The sequence below is a fragment of the Mustela putorius genome, unplaced genomic scaffold (assembly GCF_011764305.1).
Source record: "Mustela putorius furo isolate JIRA1106 unplaced genomic scaffold, ASM1176430v1.1 tig00000095_pilon_pilon_pilon, whole genome shotgun sequence".
In the NCBI taxonomy this organism is placed as follows: Eukaryota; Metazoa; Chordata; class Mammalia; order Carnivora; family Mustelidae; genus Mustela; species Mustela putorius.
Genome location: NW_025421280.1, coordinates 25,901,900 through 25,926,400, shown reverse-complemented (window position 1 = coordinate 25,926,400; position 24,501 = coordinate 25,901,900). Strand labels below are relative to the sequence as shown.

The 24,501-nt window shown below is 48.9% G+C and overlaps 1 protein-coding gene across 5 annotated transcripts in view; it reads right to left on the bottom strand.

Annotated features, from left to right (window-relative positions):
• Positions 1-24,501, bottom strand: part of ZDHHC3 (zinc finger DHHC-type palmitoyltransferase 3) — a 53,134-nt gene that overhangs the window by 26,590 nt on the left and 2,043 nt on the right. For 4 of the 5 annotated variants that reach the window (XM_045080949.1, XM_004760825.3, XM_045080965.1 and 1 more), the window contains exon 2: positions 9,263-9,592. In XM_045080949.1, coding sequence (XP_044936884.1) covers positions 9,263-9,568 — 306 coding nt within the window. In that variant the 5' untranslated portion in view covers positions 9,569-9,592. Of the gene's footprint in view, positions 1-9,262; positions 9,593-20,771; positions 21,111-24,501 lie in introns of those variants that run through there. The other variant, XM_045080956.1, reaches the window with a different exon arrangement.

The following is a 24,501-nucleotide window of genomic DNA, read 5'->3' as shown; positions in this document are numbered from 1 at the left end:
TACCACTGACCAGAACATCAATAATGTAAGTAGTCCATTCACACATATGCAGTAAGTTATACATAAGATATACCGTATGATAAAGTATTGACTTACAATAAAGTAAGCTAGAGGAAAGAAAATATTTAGAAAATCATAAGGAAAACAAACTTATAATACTGGACTACATTTATCAAAATAAAATATTCATGTATGCATGGACCTGTGCAACTCAAACTCACATTGTTCAAGGGTCAACAGTGTGTATGAAACACAAAGACCCCTGCAAAATTATTAATAGTTATCTCACAGAGTAGGATCACAGGTAATATGTACTTTCTGAACCATATTTCTTTTTCCTTTTTTTTTTTTTAAAGATTTTATTTATTTGACAGAGAGAGAGATCACAAGTAGGCAGAGAAGCAGGCAGAGAGAGGGGGAAGCAGGCTCCCTGCTGAGCAGAGAGCCCGATGCGGGGCTCGATCCCAGGACCCTGAGATCATGACCTGGGCCGAAGGCAGAGGCTTAACCCACTGAGCCACCCAGGCACCCCATGAACCATATTTCTTAAAATGTCCTAATAAGAACACATGGCATTTGCAGTTAGAAACTCACTAAAAATGCGAGTGAAAAAATACAACCCAGGAACGAGCTACCCAAAGCAGGAATATGACCAGCTTTCCTGAATTTTATAATTAGAAGGCTATGACCATCTCATCTGGGGATATCTGGGGCCCTGCCCAGAGGCACCAGAGAAGGGCAGGGTCTGGAAGTCTTTCCAAAGGCAAGGCAGGGCTCTGACCACCCAGAGGAGCAGATTTTAAAGGGGGACTGGGAAGGGTATTGGCCCAGGCAGAGAAGGCCCCACAGAAGCCCAGAGGGCCACATTAATTCCTTTTAATGTAAAAAGTCACTGAGTTTGGACAACCGTGTGACCTTTTATAAATCCTTAGGCCATAAAACCACAGCTGGACGTCACTCTTGTCTTATCTACAAAGGCAAAACTGGCCCAAGGAGAACATCACAGGCCCAAGGAGATAAAGCAAGGGGGCCGAGTTATCCTAAATGAAGGTCCACGTTGTCCCCGCTCCACATCCAATTTTTAAGGTCCCAGCCACCAGAACTTGCTATAAACCTTGGGAGGCCGCACATAAAGGGCTACAAGAGGGAATCCCAACACTGCAAAGGGCCACTGGAACCCTCATTTTGTATCCGCATTATTGCCTGCTGTTCCAGACCATGAGGGAAGACATCATACAACGATGTACCCATCTGCCTCCTGAATCCATCGCTCAGAGCCAGAGACCAGCTGGGCCAGTCCCTGAGACTGACGAGACTGTGACACGGGCCCTTCCCTGCCTCTGGTTCAAACGTCTGTTGTCTCTTTCCTTCCTCCTCTTTCTAAAAAGCATATTCTCTTCTCTGATTATCTCCAAAGATTTCAGAATTTCCTGTTATTAGTTCACGGTCAGGAATTTTGTTCGGTACAGCTCTGGACAGACGGCAGGGATCGGAAGCCCTGCTGAGACGTTCCTGCTAGTGCTGTCGCATTGGCACCACTGAGAACCGCCTACCCCCCATTCTTACGCATCTTGCGAGGAGGCCTTGAAGCTTCTGTGTCACTGTAGCCCGGCAGACCACAACGTCGCAATGCTTCTTTCCTCATTGCCACGGTAATCCTTGCTCGTGACTTACAAAAATATAGAGATGAGGAAATTGAAAAGGAAAACCCATCCTTTGACTTCACCACCCGTAGATCCGTGTAATTAACATGCTGGAGGATATTCTTCCAGTGTTTTCTCTGTGCACAGCAAGCTGAAAACACTAAAGAATTTGTAAGTGCATAATGCTTCTATGTTTCTTAAATATGCATTTGGCCCCATAGCGGCATCTGTTTTAAATCTGGGGCAGCGAGGTGTGATACGGTTCTGGCAACCATTCCCTTCAGTGGCTAGCCCAAACTTCCAGTACCTTCCTTGACCCCTACCAGTTCCTTTCCTATTTCAGAGAAACCAAGTCTGCTTGGGTAAACCACCAGCTGGGAAGGTGAGGGTCCCAGCTAATCCTGGTCTTCAGGGGCCGCAGACTTTTACCGCAAAGCTTCTCGCCTGCGTTGTGTGCACACTCCGGGCTCTCCCTCCCCTCACACCTGAGACTCCTGAGGTCATGCGCACTTCCGTCTCTGCTACCTCTCTCTTACTATAGTTCACTGCTCTCCAGCACTGGGCTTCTCCACACCAGGGACGCCTCTCGCCAGGTCACTGTGCAATTCCCTGCGACCAACCCCAAAGGTCAGTTCTAAGTCCTCATTTCCCTCGGATCTCCCTTCTGTCATTCTTTCCTGTGGCTTCTCTGCTCCCTCTGGGTGTCCACCTGCCTCTGGGCCTGGGCCCCTTGCCTTCCCTTGGGATGCTGCCCACCGTGGACCCCAGTGCTCCTCAGGGATCCCTTCCGGCCCTCTCCCTGCTCATTCTGCACCTCCCCCATGCCCTGCTACCGACAGTCCTCCCTGTCACCCCCAGTGGTGATGCTCAAGACCGGGCTCTAACTCAGGCCTCTTTTCAAGCTGCAGACATCTCCACCTGGTTGTTCAAGAGGCTTTAAAGCCAAAAAAACCCCAATCCTCCAAAATCACCATGTAAGAACTGAATCTGTTCCTTTCTCCCTGAACCCCTGCTTCTACTCTCCCTTCCCTGGCCCGTGGGACATCCGGTTACCATGCATTCAGCGTAGAAATCCGGCGGCCATCCCCAGCTCTCTGAGCCCTCTGCCCTACATACTGGCCCCAAACTCTGCCTCAAATCCCACGTCCTCCCCTCCACGCTGCTGTCATGTCTTCATTCTGACCCATCCTCACACGCCCCAGATGTTAGAGCATCTCCTACCTCTGTCCATTCTCCTTTACTATTTCCCAGAGTAAACTTTCTAAAATGGGAATCTGGCCATGTTATTCTCCCTGCCTGGGCACCTTCCCAGGCTTCGCAGAGCCTCCTCTGGGACCCACCGTCCGAGCTCCTGGGTGAGGCCTGTGCAGGGCTGCCTCAAGCCAGCCCTGGACCACTGATCCAGTGCTGCCCCCCCCCCCCAATCCCTGCGGACTACCTGCAGTTTCCCAAAGGCACTGTGCCCTCCAAGTCTTCCTCCTGGGCCCCCAGGGACCCCATGTCAGCCCCTCCCTCCAGCCTGCCAGGCACCTGCTTGCTTCTTGCGCTGGAACCAAAACTCACCCTGGGATCTTCCTCTGCTTTTTCCTCATGGTCCTGGGCCGCACCCAAGACAGAAGCCCTCACTTGGCCTTTGTTGCCTGGGCCTGTTTTTGTCTTGTAACACCTATAATTTAAGTACACACTGATTGTGCACAGCTGTAAATTCCTGGATGACAGAGACAATGTCTTTCAATTTGCAGCCCAGCGCATGGCCCAGGGCCTGGCAAGGAGTGTGTTTTCAATAAACCCAAGCTGAAGGATAACGATGATACAACAGACATCTGAGTGCTCCTATGCCAGGCATAGTTCCAAGCGCTTTATTGTATCCTCTTGGTTAATTCTGCCAATAAACCTATGAGGCAGAGACTATGTTATTCCCCATTTTACGGATGAGGTAACTAAAGCAGAGAAATCAAGTGACTTCCCAAGATTATATGGCTAACAGGTGGCAGAACCAGGATTTGGACCCAGAAAATCCCAGTCTAGAACCCTCGTCTCTATCAGAAGACAACTTACATATTTATGAGACGCTGAGTAAAGAGGTTTTTTATAGTTGCCTTGATGTGACAATATCATTCTCCTGCCAGCAACTATATCAGCACACTAACATTAAGACTGAAACGGGGGGTGCCTGGGTGGCTCAGCCATTAAGCGTCTGCCTTTGGCTCGCGTCATGATCCCAGGGTCCTAGGATCAAGCCCAGCATCGGGCTCTCTGCTCCTGGGATTGAGGAATGAGTGGAGCGCACCTGCTGTCTGGGCAGAAACCCTCCCTTAATCAGCTCTGCCATGGACACAGCGACCAGCCCCAGGCCTGTGTCATAGGCCACCTGTATCCTCTGTAGAAAGGTGGGAAGTAGGTAATCCCCAAATGGGTCACTCTCCTCTCTCTGGAGCCAGAATGATTTTTCAGCTGGTGTTTCTAAGTTGCTCAGTGGCAGGTATGAGAAGCTGCCTGGCACGAGGGAGAATGACCCCCGAGGCAACTGACCTGACCTGGGGGAACAGGTTAGGACCTCTGGCTGCACCCAGCATTGGCCTCTCGCCAGGCATCCTGCGGGAGGCCCCAGGGCCATCCCGCCTCTGTGTTCTGGGGGCCTGCTGCCATGCTGCCGGCCCCAGTAAATACTTGCTAACCGACTCTGCACAGCGTGTAATCGATGAGGTCACAGCGACTCCAGAAGGGAACGCCAGCTGCACGTGGATGAGTTTTGGCAGGAAAAACTGAGACGGAGGCCTGCAGTGGTCTGAGACCGTCGTGTGAAGTCCATGTAGGGCAAGGTGTTCACAAGATGGAGAGGGAGTGGGGGCAGGCAGACAGATGGATTTTCTTTTCCTTAACAATGTGGTTAAATTGATTTATATGCCTCCTTTTGTCAAATCTCAGATTTGGGATCATTTCCAGTCATGAGTTAGTAAGTGATTGGTCAGTAAGTGATCAGAAGGGTTTATACGATTATTACGACTGCACACCGGCTTGGCTTTGAGCTTCCTGGCAGCCAGGGCAAAACAGGATAAGCTAGGCCTCTCAGCTTTAAGCAGCTTCCGGGAGACAGAGAGATGTCCCAGATCTAAATTTTAGATTCAAAATTTCAGATTTAAATTTTAAATTCCTGAGGAAGCTCACAGGATGAGGAATTAAAATGTGTCTGCAAAGGGAAAGGAAGAAGTGGTGACGCCGGGGTGGGGGTGGGAGGGAGATGGGTACCAAGATAAGAGTCTTCAAGCCTGGTGTGTTTTCAAGAGGCTGCCTCCTCCAGGCGGTCAGAGCCCCCTCCAGAGCTCTGAGGTGTTTCAGGAATACAGAGAACTCCCTGACATGACACACCCTCAGGGTAAGCAAGGCGAGTGCACCGGAGACCTGACCATGGTCTGCCTTGGGGTCTGCCCACGCCATGCCACCTCTAGGCCAGCCCCCCGCTCCCCAAGTGAGGCCCTTTTGGCTCCCTTCCCTCTCCTTCCAAGCCCATCCCTTTGACCCCACTTCCCATGGGAGCTTCATCTCCATTTGTGAGCCATTTCCCTCTTCCCTTTCCTGCTCAAGCTCTGCACAGACCGGTTTCCCACTGCAGTGGGGGAATGACTGCTAACCGGTTCAGAAAGCTGTGGGCAATTACAGTTGTTCTGATGGTCCAACCGCGGTAAGATTTCAAAGCTAGAAGGGGTCTAGCAACTGTGTGGGGGAGACTAGGAGTGATTCTTCTTCTTCTTCTTTTTTTTTTTAACTATAGCCTAGTAATACTAACAAACCCAAATGACAAACAATGCACACACTGTTATATGTTGTTTATAACCCACAGAGATAGTTTGAGAAGAACTAAAGGCAACATGAATTCCTGAGATACAAAACATTATAATCCTGCTAGGGATCTCCTTAGGACCCTCAGTTGGCACCTTCCTAAAACACACCCATCCTGCACTGTTAATAAGGAACCCCCAATCTGATCTGTTTTCAGTGTGAGTTCGAGGCTCCCTATGCTGCCCCAGGGCCTCCCACCTCTCTCTGGACAGGGCTTGGTTTTGCATAGAACTGGATTTTGCATAACACATCAGTGTGCTGGGAAAGAGGAAAAACAGGTAGCTGGAGAGCCCGAGGAGGGGCACGCCTTTAGGACAGGTCTGGAGTTGCTCCCCTTACTAGTAATGCTAGATATCTGACAGATGCTTCATTTGGGGGCCCAGTTTTCTTTGGGGCCACCAGCAAAACACACTGATGGGAAGCTGGCTGGTGTCTGGGGTGCAGTCTATGGTTTACTCACTAGCGATGGGAAGCCGTGAGAATCATCCAAATCATCCAAATGCAGGAGACCCCAGAGAGTCCACTCGAGTCAACACAGGGGAAAAGGATGCGCGGTGCGAGGCAGTTGGAATGGCCTGCCAGAGCCTTCCCTCCGTCGTCCTCCTGACATCCAGTTCCCGGACTCACGCGCCTTCTAGACGCCAATAATGCTGCACGAAGCTGTCTGATCCTGACCCTCCACCAGCCCTAAACCTGCCTCTCTACTGCCCACCCGTCATCTCGGCTTACGTGTAATACAGTCGGCCCGAACAGAAGCCTTGATTTTCCTCCAAAATCCGTTCTCCTTGACTCTCCCGTTTAATAAACGGCACAAGCAATGCCCTAGCTGCTCAGGCCAAGACGCTGGAAGGCACACCCTCCAGTCCTTCTCCGTTCTGTCAGCCCTTCGGAAGAGTGGTTCTCTTCCTCTGTGCTGAACACAGAGGACGCCTGGGAGTTTAGAACACCCCAATACCCAGGGCTCTGACCCAAACCAATCAGAGCAGAATCTCTGGGGATGGGGCCCAGACATCTGTACTACTTCAAAGCTCCCTAAGGGATTCTAGTGTGCAGCCAGGTTTGAGAATTAGTGGCTTAAAATACACTCCAAATCCAACAGCTCTGTCTAGCTTCACTGCTCCCACTTTGGTCTTAGCCGCCAACCATGCCGTGTGCGCACCACCGCCATCCCTCCAGTCCTGGGTCTCTGCTCCATCTCAAACCCTCATTGCAAGCACAAGGCATTTTTTAAAAATCAGGTCATGGGGGCGCCTGGGTGGCTCAGTGGGTTGAGCCTCTGCCTTTGGCTCAGGCAGATCATGATCTCAGGGTCCTGGGATCAAGCCCCGCATTGGGCTCTCTGCTCAGCAGGGAGCCTGCTTTCCCTCCTCTCTCTCTGCCTGCCTCTGCCTACTTGTGATCTCTGTCTGTCAAATAAATAAATTAAAAAAAAAAAAAAAGAAAAAAAATCCGGTCATGTCATGCCTCTTCAATGGCTTCCCACTGCGTGAGAATGAAGAGCTAAGCTCTCATGAGGCCCTCCAGGCCCTGCCTGATCCAGCTTCTGCCATCCTAGCTACCTCTTCCAGCTCCTCTTGCTCCCGCTCACCATGTGGCAATCACCCTGGTTTTAGTCTTGTTCCCCAAAGATGCCAAGTGGGTGCCCACCTCTGGGCCTTTGCACCTACTCTCTCCCCGTCCTGGAAGGCTGTGTCTTCAGGGCTTCACTGGCCTGACTCACAGCTCCATGCCATTTAGGCCTCAACTTCAAGGGCTCTGCTCATTGTCCTTCTCAGATCCCTAAGATAGGCCTCCCCTGCGCCCCAGAAAAGTCACTACCACATCACCCGATCACACTCTTCAACTGTCCTTAAAATACTTATTGATGTTTGAACTCAGGACCTTCAGATTATGAGACTGACGCGCTGCCCACTGCGCTAAGAAGGCGACCTTATTGATGTTTGAAATCACCTTGTTCATTGGCTCACGTCTTTGCTGTCTGACCCTCTGTGCTAAGGCGTGAGTTCCAAGGAGGCAGGGATTCTGGTCTGTCTTGCTCACATCTGTCGCAATTGTCCGGAAAGGCCCTCTCATGGCGAAGGCCGTCAATGAACACACCATTCACTTTGTCCCACCCATCAGGGCCCCCAGGGCTCTTCCTCAGGACTGCCAGCATGATCCCCATAAAATGACACTCTTTTACTCAAAATCCTTGGGGACTCTAGACCGCCTCTCCTCATCCAACTGCCACCCAAACCCATTCTCCTCCTTAGGTCCCACCATTCCACGCAGCTCCCGGGTGCCTCGAGGGGCCACACGACTGTGTGCCCACCGCCAGTGTCTTCCTGGCCCACCACCCGCCACTTCCTCTACCAACAGACGCTGCTCTCGCAACAACAGGCCGGCCGTGCCAGCCAGCAGCCGTCCTCGTCGTCTACACGGTTCCTGCCCCCTCCCTTGTTTTGCCCCAGCGACCCGGGCTTGCCCCTGCCACAGCCTCCGTTGCACTGGGCTGGCCTCACCTGTCTTCTCCAGACAGAGGGCACACTGGTTGGAACCATGTATGGTCCCCTTGTCCCTGACGTTCACGTTACATCACTTTGCTTTGACGAAAGACCCACTTCAGTATCTGTTTCAGCCAACAGAAAGACATCTGAAGAGGATGTTTGCTTTTATAAAATGTGAATTGCTTCTTTGCTTGTTGCCGTTTATGGCTTAGGAAAGGTTTCAAAGGAACGCTCTCCTTTTCAGATAGTCGGGGGAGGGGGAGGCTGTACACCTGGCCCTTCAGGGCCCGGCTGATCGGGGACCCCATTAATGGTGCCAGCACGTGCCGGAGAAGAGGTACTATCTGGACTGGCTGCTGAGGTGGACTCGAGCCAGGAAAGCGGCTCTCTCGGGATGGATTAACAACTCACTGCCTGAACTGGAAGGAAATGGAGCCCGTCGAGGAGGGAATGAGCAGGACCCAGAGTCTCTGTTTTGCTCTCCCAGGGGCCCACAGAAACAGGGTCTGGGTGGCCAATGCCACAGCTAGTAGCGGGACTTTCCCCCTCTTAATTTAAACATACTTGTCCTACGCACTCAAACAAATAGAGCCACAGGAGGTCTTCATCAAATCATGCACTCTCACTTCTCCCGTGGGAGACAATGACCAGGAACGGAGAGCTTACTACTGGGGTGCATGACCCCCAACAGCCCCTGGCACAGCCTGCTATATTTATCTAAGGCATCAGGCAGAACACCACCGCTTTACCCACAGATATGCACCAAGAGGCACTTGCTGCCGCCTGAAACAGGCTGGTCCAGCTTTTCCGGAAAAGATGAGCCTTGCCCAAAGTGAAGACTGTTTCTGTGCAGGTTCCTGGAATTGGATATGGCTTTAATTTCCAGAGTACCTCGCTGCAGTCCTGGCTTCCCTGGGAAGCCCTGCCCTGACCCACTGCCCCCCACTGCCCCCACCATGCTTTCCACTCTGCTAATCTGTCCCCAGTCTCCACGGTTATCTGACTGTGCCTTTTGAACGAACGAGAGGCTAGGTATCCCCGTGGGCCAAACCCCTCCTGTAGCAGGCTCCATGCATGCATACACCAGTGTACATACAGGATCCTCCTACCAAGACGGAGAGGGTGTGGCACAGATGGTGTCCCCTCGGGGGGGCCTGAGTTCACTCTCCCACCCCAGCCCTGGCCCTCCTGTTCTCGACACTCCCAAGGTCCGGGGGAACATGCAGGCTGTGGCCATGCCAGGGCCAGAGGAGGAGAGTGTGGGCTGGTTAAAACAGGCCCAGACATACTCACGGGGTCCGTCAGCATGGCCCGGCAGTGGGAAGCCAGAGCCAAGAAGGCCAGCAAGTTGAACACGATTCCGTTGATGCTGCTGTACACGTAGTCTCGGGATGGAATCAGCATGACAAAGAGGACCACAAACTCCGCATAGAGGACCAGAAACCAGGTGACAATGGCACAGGCAATGCCACAGCCGTCGCGGATAAACCACATGGTTCCCACAGGACCGGGGTGGGGAGGTGGGACACACTTCTCTGGCTGGAGGTATTCTGGCTTCCGCTCAATGTCTCGGAAGTGGTGGGTGGGGAGAAGCATCATAAGCTATTCTGTCCATACTGGCATCTGGAAAAGAGAAGAAAGGACCCAGAAAATTGGTGGTATCTTGTTATCAAGGAGACTTGATAAAATCACCTTTCCAAAGTAAGCCATGAGGGACACCTGGGTGGCTCAGTGGGGTAGGCGTCTGCCTTCGGCTCAGGTCATGATCCCAGGGTCCTGGGATCAAGCCCCGCATCGGGCTTCCTGCTCCGTGGGGAGCCTTCTTCTTCCTCTCCCTCTGCCCCTTCCCCCCCAACTCAAGCTTGCTCTCTCTCAAATAAAGAAATAATAAAAAATAAAATGTGAGCTCTTGGGACACCTGGCTGGCTTAGTTGGAAGAACACATGACTCTTGATCTTGGGGTCATGAGTTCGAGCCCTACACTGGGTGTAGAGTTTCCTTAAAAAAAAAAAAAAAAAAAAAAAAAAAAAAAGGAAAGAAAAGTAAGTTCCCTTCCGAGAGTTAACTTAGCCTTTGCGAAATAGGGCCACCTTGCCCAAAGCCCTCACATGACAGATATGTAAAGGAAGCCTTCCAAGGGCAAATGCCTCCCCCAAGGTCAGCTGGAGCTATAGCTGCACACACAAGACACCAACTCAGAAGTGGGGCTAGAACTCACGTCTCTCTGTTTACAAGGGATCGGATCTGCTGGGAGGACGGTGTCAAAAAACATGTTCCAGTTGTGACTTAAAAAGACAAGACGGGGCACAGAGCACCAAGCCCTCTGGGAAAACTCTCTTCAGCGTGAACACTGCTGCCTCTGTGCCAAGGACAAACCCAGAGGCTGGTGTTGAAGGCTGTCTGGGGTTAACAGGGATGAGGAGGCGGAAAGGACCTGGTGACCTAGGACCGGGGCTCAGCAGCAACCATGAAGACGCTCTCACTTACTACGCATTAGCCAATGGTAAAGGCAAAACAATCACCGGGAGAGGGAAGGTTCTTGAAACCAACCAGGTTTTTCAGTCCTATGACCCAAAGAGCGGATTTTCCAGCAATCAGAGACTCCCTGAGTCCTGCCCTCCTCGCAGGTGATGGGGTCAAGTGCAGAACGTTGGACAATGCGTCCCAACGTGTTCCTCCACCTGACTGTGAGGCGTCGTGAGCCTTCGTGTCCTCACTTGCAGAGACACCCCCTTGCAGCCCTAGCACCCCTGCCCCCAGGGCTGGTGTGAGGCCCAAGGGAGCTGCAGGTGCTCCTGACGAACGCCACAGACTGTAAGGGCCCACACACCACGGGCCGCACACATGTGGCACATTCTTTCTAGGAAAGAGAGCCGTTCCTTCCAAAAGAAGGGCTGAGCAACACGCCCCTTCTTCCCAACAGCTGCAGCCCGCGTCTCTGGAGACATTATTTAATGCAATAACTCAGGATCGATAATAAAGTCGATCTGTCCACAGCGTGTGCTGCAAGACGTGGCAAGTACACATTTCCCGGCTCTGATTCCTTATGGAGTGTGTGGCGGCCCGCTGCATCACCAGGCCGGTTTCTCACTCAGAAACTGTGCCGGTGGCAGGCTCGCCCCAGATGCCGGCGCCACAGAGAGGCCACCGGCGTGGTCCATGGCACCGCAAGTGACATCTTTGGGCCCGAAACTCCAGGCATTTTGTAGCAGCGGAAACTATTCACAGGAAGCACTGGCTCTGTGTCTTTTTCTGGAGGCTGGGGCTCTACAGGGCACGAACAAACCTTCAGTGGTTGTGCCGGGCTTTCCTCACTCTTTGGCCTTCTTCCTCCCCTGCCCTCAGCCCCGGCACGGAGCGAGCCTCTGGACTGAATATGCTGTAATCACGACGAGGCAGGACGTGTCCAGAAAGCTGAGTGGGCAAAGCAGTCACCGCTCCTCAAAATGACGGACACTTGGGGTCCACAGTTGCAGAGGCTAATAATGAAAGAACAAGGCCAGGGCCTCCCCTCCCCAGGATGGCGGAGAATGAATGGCTGAAAGGCAGTATGACTCCACAAAGAGCGTGACTATCACACGCTGGGTACACTGTGCTGGGAGCCAAGGGACGGGGAGTCATGACGTATGGAATAACCACCCCAAGTAGAGGAAAAGCAGTGGTTTCCCACAGGCTGTCAACCAGAGTCTTTGAATAAAGCAATTTTGTGCTCGCCACAAGACAACGGCAATTGGTGCCGCTGGCAACAACCTAGAGGCCTGAAGGATACACGAATACCCTTATGAGGCACCGAATGGAAGGACCGCAGGCGCCTGCAGACAAGGGTGTCTGCGACCGGCCCCGGGCCCAGCAGAGTCTAACATCCTAAGCTCTGTTCAACCAAAAGCCAACAAATGAAAAGCTGAAATCCCATGAAATCCTACAATGATTCCAGAGCTGATGAAAGCTCAGCATTTCAACAACTTCCACAGGCAAGCATTCTCGTAGGTTCTCCTGCTGCCATACAGGTCTGTGAGTACCAACCACATAGTTTCCCTGGACCACAGTCATGAGATTCAAAGACGTATGGGCTCTGTCTGCTTTTTGCATTACAATGGCACAGCTGAGCTCTTCTGCTGAGGCCCTACGACCAGCAAGCCTAAAAAGCCTACTTAGTCTCTAGTGTTTTTTCCTTTAAGATTTATTTTTTTTAATTGAAGTAATCTCTACACCCAACGTGGGGTTCAAACTCATGACCCTGAGATCAGGAGTCGCCTGCTCCACTGACTGAGCCAGCCAGGCGCCCCCACTCTCTAGCTTTATACAGAAGTTCGCTGACCCACAGTTCGAGGTGGCTGTTATCCACCAGATAAGTGAGATCTGTCTTGGCTCCAGCTTTCCCTCCAGAACAGCTCAGTGCGACAGAGATGGGTAGTTACAACTCACCCCGCCCCACCCATGTCTGTGGCAGCATAACCTCCTGTCACCTACAGCCCAACGGTCAACTCCCTGAAACCTGGGTACTCCATCAAAGGGTTCTGTGTGGTTTTCTGAAATGGATCATCACTGAAAATAAATTTCAGAGCACTGCTCCTGCGTAGGGATTTCCAGTGATTTCATTAGGCTCGTAGTATATTCAGACCAGCTGACTGTATCCTCTCGTCAATTACTCATTCTTGATTGTACACATGGCAATAACTTGAGGAACAGACCCTTCCACGTAAGTAAATTTCCCAGTAACTGTGGCTTGTTTCTCAGCAGATTCGCATTTTAACCATTAAGATGGTTAAGGTGGAAATGAAAAACAAAACATGGAAGTAAAATAAAAACAGACCGAAGAAAAAGATACTATACCTGCTCCTGTCTTAAGTACAATAGCCATTCACTTCTTTGGAATGATTTAGTTATTACCGGAACACCAGTTACTGGAGTGGGTCAGGGAATGATGTCCTCAGGAGTTGTGGAGACTCACTGAGCTCTTGGCCTCACACCAGCTGGCCTGTTCACACTACTAGAATTCCTATTCCAACATCTCCTTTGTCTGGTTCGTTGTCTTCCTCTTTCATTCCTGGCTACTATCATTTCTGTGTCTACAGTTACTAATCCCCCCAACAAACTCTCCATTTATGACCACTAATTGGCTGTGGGCTGGAATACAAATAAAACTAAACCTGGTTCAGTTTTATTTGTTTGTAAAAGAAGGGTACTCATTTTAGGTAACAGGTCTTTAGGGAACACCTGCTATGCTCTCCCAGCATAAGGTTCCTGTGGGCTGGAAGCCCTGTCTTTTCATTAGCCCAGGGCCTGGCACACAAATGCTTGAGTACAATGCCAGAGCGTTGTGATTCCAGGCCCACCTTGGGAGGCCCTGTCTGCTTCCTTTCATGGGTATGGACATATCCCAGATGGTGGAGGAAGCACCAAGTAGGACTGTGAAGGAAGTGGACTGTGACTCTTATTTAAGCAACCAGAATGTTCCATCTTCAAACAATGTGGGACCAAAGAGTGTATAGAGGAGCTCTGTTCTCCCCTCACTGGTGAGGGAGAACCTGTGATCCGGGCCAGCACTCAGACAAGGGCACCCTCGGCAGAGTCAGACACCAAGTACTGAACTCAAGTTCACATTCCAACCCACACTTCAGAGTTTCAAAATATCCTGCTCAAAACCAATCAAGGCACACTGTGATAAAGAGTTTGCTTAACTCCAAGGCCACTCGAGCAATGGAAGTAGCTTTCCAGTAAGGATCTGTTCCTTAAATTAGCTAACTGGAAATCTGACAAGTATGGGGAAAACCTCACCTTGAACAAACAGTGCACCTTCCCTTCACTCTGCCCCTAATGACCACATTAGGAGAAGCAAATGTTGACCTTTTTTCCCTTTTCTATTTTGAATTAGGGAAACTCCAATCACTGGGGTTGAGGAGTGGCTCTTTGCCTATGTCCGACTCCCCACGAGTCCCTTGCGTGAAGCGTTGGGCAGTACCGTTTGCTCAGGCCTCTGGGTTGTGCATACAAGGAGGCTGGGGGGTCCGGGGACCTCGCATTCTGCCCACCAGCTCACACCCTGAGAGGGGCAGCCTTCCCAGTCCTCCCTGCGTCCCGCACCTCTCACCCCATTCCCTTGCCCTGTTGACCCTCTAAATTTTCCCGTGTTCAGTTCAGTTCAATTCAAAAACATACTTCCGGAGCACCCACTCAGTGTAAGGAACTGTGCGCGGGGGGGGGGCTCTCTCACAAGGAAATGTGTGTGCGCTGCCCAGTACAGGCCCTGTTGTTCCCCTCTGCCAGCTCCCAATCTGCTCAGACTAGCCTTACTTGCTTTGTTCTACTAACCGGCAAGTCCCATTTTGTTTGGCCTTGGAGCCTGGTATCTGGCAGGAGTATGTGCTCACATCTTTATTTCTTGAGTGAATGGATGCAGAAATCAGACCTATCCCACAATGATCCTAACATACAGGTTTCTAATGAACAGTACAAAGGAGAGACAAACAGTAACGCCCCCACCGCCCCCAAAAAACCCCCCAAAGTCCAGAAGTGAGATCAATAGACTTCCTAATGGCCAGGGCATTTATTTATTTATTTATTTATTTATTTATTTATTTTTTTTTAAAGATTTTATTTATTTATTTGACAGAGAGAGATCACAAGTAGGCAGAGAGGCAGGCAGAGAGAGAGGAAGGGAAGCAGGCTCCCTGCTGAGCAGAGAGCCCGATGCAGGACTCGATCCCAGCACCCTGAGATCATGACCCGAGCCGAAGGCAGCGGCTTAACCCACTGAGCCACCCAGGCGCCCCTGGCCAGGGCATTTAAAGGGAGAGGATCTGAGCAGGGCATGGAGCGAGGTGAAGCGTTCCACTCAAAGGCAGGGAGAGTGGTGACACAGTTTGTGGGGGCTGGATGCCCAGGGCTGCGTGCATGAGTACGCGCATATACAGGTTGTGTTGGGAACAAGAGGTGGGGGGGGTGCTGCTAAGTGGAAATGAAGTTTAAGGTAGGGTTATGTCATGAAGGCTATGTTTTACAAGGCCTTGAGCTTCGAGGTGAGTTGGGACTTCACCCTGGAGGTACCAGGGAGGCACCCCAGTCTCTGAGGAAACTAGTTGGGCCGTAGTCATGCTATGGTATGATTGCTCTGGCACTGATAGACAGGACAAGATGAGACACACGGGAGGGCCTGGAGTCCACCAGAGGCCAACAAGCTGGGGAGACACTGCCCAGTGAGGCAACAGGCCAGAGTTCCAGCTGGGTGGAACTGGGTTTTCTGTTCCTCTTCTGTTTTGTTTCCAAAGAAAGATCAAAAACAGTGATTGCTTGGCAAATTTAATTACAGTTATCTATGTCGTACTGTTTTGGCCAACAGTTCTAGAGCATTAAGAAGAGTTGGCTTTGGGATGTCTGGTTGGCTCAGTCATTAAGTGTCTGCCTTCGGCTCAGGTCATGATCCCAAGGTTCTGGGATCGAGTCCCACATTGGGCTCCCTGCTCAGTGGGAAGCCTGCGTCTCCTTCTCCCACTCCCGTGCTTGTTTTCCCTCTCTCACTGTCTATCTCTGTCAAATAAATAAATAAAATCTTAAAAAAAAAAAAAAAAAAAGAGTTGGCTTTTTCATATGTGACTAATCCATGCCCAAAGTCATTATTCTTTTACCTGCAGAGGAGCACACTGAGGCCCACAAAGGCGAAGGGACTAAGCCCTAGGGGTAAGGAAGTCATAGGAGGATTCTTGATACGGGAGGAGTTCTGGAGCTTGTTCTGGAGCTCTCAGCCAACCAGATGATAAGGAGCGTGCAGTGTGGTGTCAAATGACCTTCTGAGATCTGGGCTATCCCAGCAGGTGGGAATTCTAAGGAAATCATCTAGTCCTCCCCTCTAGAGTTTCAGAAGCAAAAAACTGAGAAGTGACTGAAAGTAGTGATCATTTTCTAAAACAAAAGCAAAAACAAAACCTCCCTAGAATTGCCTCCAGATCTATAACTCACATGCTTCATCATACCTGACCACAAGTGTGCTCTTCCAGTAACCCAGACAGGTGGACACAAATGTATCTAGTGAAATGCAGTCTGTGGTCCTATAAGCCCAGGATGTGGGGTACTGGGCTGGCTCTGTGGTACGCACTCGTGACTCAATTTCCATGCTGCCTATCCACGGCTGAGCAATACAAAGGGCGACGCTACCATAAAGCTCCAAGTCCCACTCCACTGTGGCCCATCAGCAGGTTGGCTAGGCTGGATGCCCAGCCAAGTGCTGGCCATTGGTGATAGCAAGGGTCCAGATGCAGTACCTATAGTTACTCATCATTTGTTGAATGAGGGGCAAATTCTTATAAATCCATCACCTGCCCTAACAAAACTGACCCAAAGCCCAGGCTTTATGCGCAAGGGTCAAAGCCATCCCATAAAACATACAAGTTCTGTATTCGATGTATCAGAACCCCCCCCCCAAGCTGTCCACCAACAAGTGTCCCAGGAACCACCGATCTTCTCAGACTGCCAACTTCACTGACTTTCATGAGATAATATGTTATCTCGAAGGCCGGCATTAGTTCAGCTAGATCTAAAATCCGTAAAAGCTTCTCAAAGTACTTTCTGAGGATTACTTTTCTGAGACACCACACCCACTCACATTCTCACATCCACACACGCATTCACACACAGCACAGAAGTAGGTTTTGGGGACTGTACAGATTAAAGTAGCATTAACACACTCAACCTGTATGAAGTATCTGTTTACAGACGGGCTGAATAAACTCAAAACAAGCGTTATTTTCCCTTGACTTAGAGAGAAGGGTCATCCAAATACTCCAAAATAATTTCTTTTAAGGATTCAACTTTCTGGGTCCCTCCCTACTAGGAAGAACGTATTGTTCAACTCAATTTCATCAACTCCTTAGCCAACGTCATGAACCTCAGCAAGGCAGTAGAAACCCTTAAATCGGAGGCTTTTAACATAGGTCACCATCGGTTTCAGGTGAGTAGTTAACCTCGTAATAAATCTAGTATTGTGTTGAATTGCTGTTAGGAGGTGGGGTGGTGGGGAGGGCATCTGGTATCTTCTTGAACTTGCCCTAAACATTGAATTCTCACCTAAACTAATTTTTACTACGGTTAAAGAACTCAGTCTACCCATATACAATCACTTAAAAGGTCCCCTGAAAGAAGGCAGCATCTTTTCTGGTACTTGCATCCTTTTTCTCAATTGAAATTCATCTTAACGAGTATATCAATAACCTTCTATGGTTTAACAGAGGAGATGGGGAGATGGGGAGGAGAAGTGAGTTGGGGGAAATTGGAGGGGGAGATGAACCCTGAGAGACTGTGGGCTCTGAGAAACAAACTGAGGGTTCTGGAAGGGAGAGGGATGGGGGGTTGGGTGAGCCCGGTGGTTGGGTATTGTGGAGGGCACATATTGCATGGAGCACTGGGTGTGGTGCATAAACAATGAATTCTGGAATACTGAAAAGAAATAAAGAATAAAAGAAAAAAAAATAACCTTCTATGGTTTAAATCCTACTGTCTCAAAAATACAATGTTTGCCACTTTTAGAAGTGTACAATCACTCACATTGCAGAGTGATAGACTTAAAAGCATTCAAAAGGCAGCCCTACAACTTCAAAGATAAAGGAATGGTCCGTGTCCTAGAAGCTTTAGAAAGGTATCTGAAGGAGAAAACCAATTTATCTGAGTTACAATTCTCTTAATTTAATTTGTGTAAGGATCCAAAAGGATTGTAAATTTTATACGCATTTTTAGAGGGTTCTCAGAGAAAGAAAGAATGAACCATGAATCACTATGTTTGAAATATTTCATTAAAAAAAAAAAAGAATGAGTCACTGAACTTTCTCTTCTAAAAGGTAAGGGTGTGGTTCAAAGGAAAGGTGCCTTATCATCTGCATCACAACCGCCAGCCAAGGAAGGCGTCCAGGCAGGCAGAATGCCCTGGCCTGTTCTAGAAGATCTTTACCGACAAGTCTACACCACTCTCTGCGGGAGGATCCTGTCCTGCTCTGCCTGTCTCTTGTCTTCTGACATACTCAACCTTCAATAAAACACTAAAAAAAGGGGCACTGGGGGGCTCAGTGGGTTAAAGCCTCTGCCTTCGGCTCAGGTCATGATCCCAGGATCCTGGGATTGAGCCCTGCATCCGGCGCCTGCTTCCTCCTCTCTCTCTGCCTGCTTCTCTGCCTACTTGTGATCTCTCTGTCAAGTAAATAAATAAACTCTTAAAACAAACAAACAAAAAAAAAACCACTAAAAAAAAAAAAGAAAAAAAGTAAAACATCACACTCCCAAACCAAACCCTATAATCAATAAGGTTCACTGAGAAGACCAGACAGGGGTCGTAAGTTAAATTTTCCTTCTGGCCTCCTAACCTTCGTATAAAATAGACGCATGTGCACGCTCAGACTTCTTAATACTCGGCCCGCATTTCAGAATGAAGTCTGGGATTTGGACAGCGAATGGATGCTAACAGTTATCTTACTTATCACAATGGACTATTGTACTACAAGTGGCCAGATCACCACCTCCTGACTTTCTAAATCTACTTAAAAAAAAAAAAAATACACACCTGATGCGGGACACAAAGGCAGAATAGGAATTATTAATTCCTTACCGCTTACAGTCCCCCTGACAAGTCCTTGAAACAGGCAGAGTGACCTTCCTCCAGGGACTCAACTGCCTCAATATTGATACTCTGCGAAGCGCAAAAGGCATCTTGATCTTAGCCCAATCCCCAGCATTCTGTAAGTTTCCTTTAACATAAAAATCCCCTGGGAAACTTCCTTTATCAGATACATGTTGGCAATCATCCCAAGCATATGACCCACCCATACACATCTGAAGGGTCTGGAGAGTGAGTTTCTACTAAACAGCAATAAACGACCTCTCCTAACAATAGCTAAGGCCCCCAGGAGCCTGGAAACCTTGTTTCCAAAATACCTGGGAGGTTTACACTATCCCCAACCCCCTCCCACCTTGAAAGTATATGATGGGCCGCTCCTCATGACCCTGGGGCGGCTCTTTCTGCCCACCGTCTGTCCCCTTGCTTTAAATAAAACCACCTGTTTGCACAAAGACATCTTAGAACGCTCTCTTGGCTCTCGGTTTGGAACCCTAACATCTTTCCTACATCACATCCACATGGAGGATGCCATAATACAGGTCACAAACATTGGGGATCCGTAGAAACTACACTTGTTTGGGTAACAGTCTATTTTCCCCTTTTATAGGTGTACTTTATGATACGTTTTAACAATGAGGAAAATTAATGAGACTTTAAAACAGGAGCATGTGTACCATGAACTGGTTAAAAAAATCACCATCTGGGTCAGAATTTTAGAGCTGGAAGAAACCTTCAAGACCATCTATTAGATCTGAGCCAAACTCCTTCTGTTCCATAGATGAAGAAATCCAAATCTGTCTGAGACTCTGTCTAAAAGTTTTAGACAAAACATGCAGTGCTATATCCAGGAATGGAGATGGGCACCAACAGGAACCAAACGCCTATGATGACTGAGGACTTAGATAATGCAGCTCATTGTAATTCTTACAAAAATCCAGCACCTCAACCTTCTAACACCTCAACCCAGTGAGATGCAGAAGTCTTGGGTAATATTCCCGAGCTCCTACAGAGCAAGGGAGTGGTAAGGCCAGGACTCAAAACCAGCTCTGCCTGCCACCATAGACCACAGTCTGAGCACAGCACATGACTTTCTTTCTTTTCCCAGAGCGGGAGGGGAGGAATGACCAAGCAGGAAACACAAGTTCTGCTTCCTTCTCCCTCATACAGTTCGCGGACCCCAGGAAAAGTCATGTCAGCTTCACTCTGTTGGCTTCATCTCTAAAGTGAATGGGAAGGCCTAGATCTCTAAGATTCGTGACTTCTTTTGAAAAAACAAACAAACAAAAAAAACAACCCAAGAAATGGACTCTAAACAGACATTCCTTCCACTAGCTCCTGGAAGCCTACTGTACCTGTTCTTTAAAAAAAAAATTTTTTTTTTCTTTCTTCTCTGTGCTATTTGACTGACTTCTGGCAGCTGACTCTTTAACCGATCTCAACACTGTCCAGCAGACTACCTTACACACGCAGGGCCTGAAACACTCAGCCTTTGAGAAAGAGATTAGCAAGATTTACCTGCCCTCATCCAAACTAGATGAGTAAAGAAATGAAGCTCTAGGAGTGAGCTGAAGGTCCATAAAACGGTTAGAGAGGTGACTTACCACCACCACCAACCCCGCCCCCAGTTTATCAGACTGTACTTGCCCCAGGCTTGTGCAGCCATCTCCCTGCATTCCAGAAATCTGCAACCCAGCAACAAAATCTTTCCAAGGGCAACAATGTATCACCAACCCAGCAGACTTCAACAACACTGCTTGTCAATGATTGTGTTACTCTCACAGTATGTGAGCCTCTCCTAATCAGGTCCACTGGCCTCTGGCAGGGTAGATTCCCAGCTGGGCCTTCTGCCTGGCTCCTGTCACAGTGGGGGGCATGCTGAATCTAAGAGTGGGGCCCCAATTCTTCCTAGGTGTCTACTACCCCACAGACACTGGGCTGTGTGCTAGACTCGTCTTCTCTTTGCTCTTCCTTGTAGATATAAACCCTGGCTTTCCCATGCCCTTTTGGAGAAAGGAAACTGAGGCATGGAGAGATTTGCCTAAGCTCATACTCTAAAGAAGCGGTGTGGAGAGGGTACATTCCCCAGGCTGCTCTCATTCCAGAGCCTGCTTTTTACTCCTCACTGCAACCACTAATTTTGCCCCGTAACCAGAAAACAAAGGGAAAGGTGGGCTGGTGCCTCCGCCATGACCTTGGGTTACTTACTGTTTGGCTCTCTTGCCCACACATGGTTATGTGGAGATGGTGCTAGTGGATGGGTCATGTGTGGCAGCATTCACAGGCCACAGGCCTGAACTTAAGCATTCTGTCCTCTGAGGTGGGGCCTTGGCTGAACACCAGCCAACATTTGGAAGGACTGATCCTGCCTTAACCCAGGAAGCAGGAGGTATGTGAAACTTCAGCGGGGACAGTCACCCTAGAACTGAGTCCCTAAAATCTGCTTCTATTGGAGAATGCTTCTTGGGGGGCTAAGTTCCAGCACGCTGCTTTTTCGGAGAGAGTGCCCACCCATGCTAGGCAGAGACCAACAGGCAAAGGGTCCCACCCGAGGTGCTGAAAATGGCACCTGCCCCCACATTGTGCCATGGGCAGACATGCAGCCACTGTGACATCACCCAGGCAAGCACTTGGCTTTTTTAGGGACTAAAAGCAGAAGGCCCGTGGAAGGATCTAAGATCGAGGGGAGAGCAAGAGAACCAGTTACTGCAATGGCACTGGGAGCAAGAAGGGAAGCCATACAGCTTTAGATCCCTGCTGATGTCTTTCATCCCCGGCACCCGTAGGTGCCACACCAGAGCGGAGCCTTGGGAGGACCCTGGGACCAAGGAACCGGCTGTCCACATCCATCGCCCGTGGACAGGCTCTCTCTCGCATCTATCGAGGGCTTTGGAGACAGAAGGGAGGCCAGTGCTAAGTTAAAATAGACTGGCTTAGGGTCAGGAGACCACAGTTCTCCTCCCCTTCCTGCGGCCACTACCACCTGATTTCTGGCCAAAGAGTTGCCCTCCCTGGGCCTCGGCGACCTCACCTCTAAAACAAGGGAAGACTGAGCTGCATGCCAAGATCCCCTGCGGGGTTAAGATTCTGAATCCTCTGTTCTCAGGAACAAATTCAATATTTTGTTAATTTCTTAGATTTTTGTATGTCTACCAAAAGCATCCCTTAACTTCCTTTCCCCGTTCTTTCTTCATATACAGAAAGAAATTCACCAGTAACTGTTAGCCATTTTCCTGACATGCTCAGTTTTCTAAACAATTATCATTTCCTTTTGTTAATTCACTTAATTTTTTTTTTCAGAGTGGAAAAAGCACTACCAAAATGCATCAAATATTACAAAGTGGTAAGGGAGAGAAATCTTTAAACGTGAAGCAGGACGTGTATCTGTGACTGGTTCTGAGCTTTACCATCTTGGTAAGATACACATTTTAGGGTAAGATGAGGCTTAGAACAGTTAAGAGATTTGCTCTTAAAAAATCACAAAAAAATGATCTGTGGCAAAGCCCAGATCACGGGGATAGGCACCCAGTAGTCTTTGTACCGAAAGAGCATGATCTTCCTAATCATCTTGCCTTTCTAGATTTTTCTGCTGCTATTTTTCAGTTTAGAAATGTACGCTTTGTCCACAGCCACGTCAGAAGTTGCTGCAACAGAACTGTGGCCAGAATTGCATCTGTCCCACTAAGCTTATTTTTCTAAGGTGAGATATTTATCCCACCCAAAGAAATTCTGTCCCCACAGACCTTGACCAGGAGAAATTCCTGTCTCAGGTAGCCCAGAAACATCCAGAGTTCAACTGCCAAGTTTCTACATACCAGGAAGCTTACAGTTTGGAGGAGACTATGAAAAGATGGAGTTTTCCTGGTATTTCCTGGCATTTCTTGGATGGATAACTGAATCAGGGGGGACAGGGGACTGAAGCCTTCTTACTTTCACAGTTGAGAGCCAGGAATAACCTGGCCATTTGTCTCTGGAAATCTGCTTCCAAAGAGGAAAGCAAGTGATTAAAAACATGCACACACAAGAAGAAACTAGAGGCAGCGTGGCATTTGCTTCTCCCCTTCCCCCCAAGCAGGTCAATATCCTGACTTCACTCCTCCATTTCTATCCCGATTCTGGGGCTATTAGCATGGGTATGCGTGTTTAAGTATTTCCAGACTTGCTAATCAGAATATGTGACCCCCCCAACCCTTTGTTCCCTAATGAAAGACGTGAGAAGCACTCTGCTACCTTCTCAAAAGGAAACACACACGAAGACCATTCCTCTATATGAGAATAAGCTTTACCGATGGAGTCCTATCAGATTTTCTGCCACTGTAATTAAGAGTTGTAATTTCTGGAAAAGCAACACAGCCACAGACCTGCCTGCATGACTGACAGGTTATTTATATCGAGTGTTTCTTCAGACACCGCACTGGCAGGACAAATCAAAATGTTTAAAGGAAACAGATCCATAGGGAAAATAAGTTACTCGCATTTGCTTTTCTGCAGTTTTGGGCTAATTGTGAAAATGCAAAGGTAAAGGTCTGGCACTTGGCTGCCTCTCTTTGAGCCTGGGAAGATGTTCCCCTGCTGGTCTTTTAAGAAATCCCTGCAACTTCAGCACCACGGACTCTGCACTCTGCGTTGCCCCAAGCTCTTCTGTAACTGGCTTTTACTGCTTTAATTAACCAAGGTTAGGTGGGACAGATTTATTCCACCTCTGTAATGTCATTGTTGTCTGCTAGTGGCTAATAGCAGCTCTTTACCTCTACATCCTTGATGCCTGGCCTGCACAATTAGCACCTTATTACAGGTCGGCCTCACGTCTAATTACCACACTGGCTCAATTGAGCAGTTTATTTCACTGTCTTGTTTATGCGCCAGTTCGAGTGCCTGGGCTCTCCAGCTACAGCAAATCCTCAACTCCTTTTAGGCAGGTGTTTTCAGCTTCCCATCTCTTTGAGTCCACGAGAACACTAGACACTCACAGGCATGCAAACAAATACTTCCTGTTTGAAGAGCTTCTAGATGTCTATTCTGGGAGTAAGACACATGGTTGGCATCCGGGTCTCCATGCCTCGCTCCATCATCCGTCCCAGATCCAACAGCCTTCTCTGTTGCTGAGAGCTCTTCTCAGCTACTCTGAGTTAAGCTCCACTTGGCTTGTATGTAACCTCTTCCCTTATCCGAAAGGGGATAAGGGAAACAGACATAGCAAGCGTCTCCTCCGCACCATGTTTGACCTTCCTTTAGAAGAAGGAGTCAAGGGATGTGAATTTATGGTTGAACAGACTCCCTGCTTTTGGAATAAAAACCAACTACAGCCTACAGAGCAGTTAACAATTCCATAACTAAACAGGCCTCCTTCACCGAATACTCGGGCAAATGAAGTAGAGTCTGGTGAGGCGACTGCATAAGGGGATGGTTAGGAGTGCAGGTATGGGAGTTGTTGCCTGGTCTCAAACCCCAGCTCGGGCACTTTTTAGTCATGTGACCTGTGACCTTGATCAAGACAATCAACATCTCTGCACCTCAGCTTCCCAATCTGTAAAATAGGGATAACGGTACTTGCCTCATAGGGCTCTTGCGAGGACTGAAATCAGTTAATCATTGTAAAGTGCTTTAGAACAGTGCTTGGCACCTAATAAGCACTACGTAAGTTAATGTTAAATAAAATTTGCATAGTAAGAGGCTCAGAATGGACAGACTTAGAAAACATAGTCCCCTCCACCCCCGCCCCCAAGAATCTGACGATAGAAAAACATGCTGGTTTTATAGACTAAGGTGTTATTCTTGGCTTCTTAATTTTCTGGCTAACGTGCCTTCTTTGACTTGCTTCAATAAACCAAAAAAGAACTCCGAATTTATGAGTTTTAAAAATGTGTAATGCATTATCACAACAAACATGATAAAAAATGTTCTGCCAGCATTGATATGTAACAGTTACTGAACGTGT